The sequence below is a fragment of the Magnolia sinica genome, chromosome 11 (assembly GCF_029962835.1).
Source record: "Magnolia sinica isolate HGM2019 chromosome 11, MsV1, whole genome shotgun sequence".
NCBI classification, from domain to species: Eukaryota; Viridiplantae; Streptophyta; class Magnoliopsida; order Magnoliales; family Magnoliaceae; genus Magnolia; species Magnolia sinica.
Genome location: NC_080583.1, coordinates 24,982,010 through 24,984,264, shown reverse-complemented (window position 1 = coordinate 24,984,264; position 2,255 = coordinate 24,982,010). Strand labels below are relative to the sequence as shown.

Sequence of the window (2,255 nt, the reverse complement as noted above, 5' to 3'; positions counted from 1 at the left end):
TCGAGATCCGGGCAATATTTGGAGGGACATCCGGAGGTGGGGACTCAAATCAAGCTAAAAAATCCCATACTCGCAGTACCAACCCTAAACACTGTGTATCTCACAGGCCGACCGAGCAAAGAGCATCGTTTGAATTCGTGCACTCAGACTTTCTTAAAGATGATGCAAGGGGGATTCAACACCCTCATGATGATGCACTAGTAGTCGTAAGGTGTATCGGATCCTGATCAACATCGAAAGCTCAACAGACATATTATACTCGGAGGCGTTTGACAGGATGGGTATCGATAGGTCATGGCTCAAGCCTATTCGGACCCCAATTCACGGCTTCGCAGGTGAAAAGGTCATCTCAGGCGGGGTGATTTCCCTCCCGGTCACGGCTGGAGAAGGACATAATCGAGTCACTCTGTTGGTGGATTTCTTGGTGGTGAATACATCGTCTACACACAACATCATCATCGGGCATCCATCCCTTAATGTCATGAGGGCAGTGGTGTCGACGTACCACCTTATGATGAAGTTCCCGGCCATAGGAGGGGTCAGCTATGTCCGAGGCAATCAGCGGGAGGCCCAGCGCGGCTATTCCATTGCTGTTAGAAAGGGTTCAGTGAAGCAAGCCTTCACAATAGGTTCGCTCGGCCCCAGAGAAGGTACCTTGATGGAGGGCTCTCCCGTCGAGGACCGCCTCTCCCTTTCACTTGACAATGCCGATCTAACCAAGACGGTTAAGCTTGGGTCAGCCTTGAGTCCCGAGCAATGGAGTGGAATGTTAAGTTTCTTATGGCAGCATAGAGATGTCTTCGCATGGTCCCACCAAGACATGCTAGGCATAGCCTCCAAGGTCATGGTCCATAGGTTGAATGTGGATTTAGAGTACAAACTGGTAAAGCAAAAGAGAAGGGCTTTGGAGCCTAAGAGGTACACAGCGATTGTTGAGGAGGTTGTAAAGCTCCTTGACGTTGGCTTTATAGAAAAAGTCCACTACCCAGACTGGATCGCTAACGTTGTGCTCGTTAAGAAGGCCAACGAAAAATGGTACGTCTGCATAGACTACTCTAACCTTAATAAGGCATGCCCTAAAGATAGCTTCCCCCTCCCGAGGATCGACCAATTGGTCGACAGTACAGCCGGGCAATAGCTCTTATCCTTCATGGATGCATACTTTAGCTACAACCAGATAGCTATGCATCCCTCGGATAAGTAGAAAACGACATTCATCATAGACAAAGGGCTTTACTGTTATCAGGTTATGTCGTTCGGGTTAAAGAATGCAGGAGCGACTAATCAGCGATTGGTAAATAAGATGTTCGCTCAACAGATCGGCAGGACCATGGAAGTCTATGTTGACGATATGCTTATGAAGAGTATCAGGTCCGCAGATCACATCTCGGACCTAACCGGGGCCTTCTCTATTCTTCGGAAGTATTAGATGAGACTAAATCCCATGAAATGCACATTCAGAGTAAGTGTGGGTAAGTTCCTCGGCTTATAAATCAGTTAAAGAGGCATTGAAGCCAATCCAGAGAAGATAAAAGCTCTTTTAGATATGAGTTCACCTCAGAACCTGAACGAGGTACAGTGCTTGATGGGAAGTGTAGCTGCTCTCAACTGTTTCATCTCCATGGCCATGGACAAGTGCCTCCCTTTCTTCTAGCAGTTGAGAGGTAGCAAGAAGGCAGAGTGGACTCCCAAGTGCGAACAAGTGTTTCAGCAGTTGAAGATGTACCTTAGATCACTCCCTCTGCTGTCCAAGCCAAAGAAGGGAGAGTTGTTGTTTTTATACCTAGTTGTATCCCCTTCAGCTGTTAGCTCAGTGCTCATCACAGAGTTGGAGGGGAAACAACACTCAATTTATTATGTTAACAAGGCATTAATCCTAGTGGAGACGAGATATCCTGTTATGGAAAAGCTTGCCTTAGCCTTGATCACTTTAGCTTAGAGGTTGTGCCCATATTTCCAAGCACACTTATATGTGTCCTCACAGATCAACCTCTTTGACACGTGTTACAGAAGCCAGAGGCATCTGGGCGGTTGGTTAAATAGGCAGTCGAGCTCGGTGAGTTCGATATCGAATACTGACCAAGGACGACTATCAAGGGCCAGGCCGTGGCTGACTTTATAGCGGAATTCATCGCTCAAAATAGTGAAGACGAGTTATCGGGTTCAGACGTATCTACCGACCAGGTAGAGGACTCGGCGATTCAACCCATTCCTCAGTTCGAGGAAGTGGACAAATCAGAAGATGCGTTGACTTT

The 2,255-nt window shown here is 47.4% G+C and overlaps 1 protein-coding gene across 1 annotated transcript; it reads left to right on the top strand.

The window, feature by feature from the left end:
• Positions 1 to 277: 277 nt before the first annotated feature.
• Positions 278 to 1,429, top strand: LOC131218066 (uncharacterized). Its single transcript, XM_058212750.1, has 2 exons — positions 278 to 1,069; positions 1,247 to 1,429. Exons 1-2 carry the CDS (start codon positions 278 to 280, stop codon positions 1,427 to 1,429), a joined length of 975 nt encoding a protein of 324 aa, XP_058068733.1.
• The last annotated feature ends 826 nt before the right edge of the window (positions 1,430 to 2,255 follow it).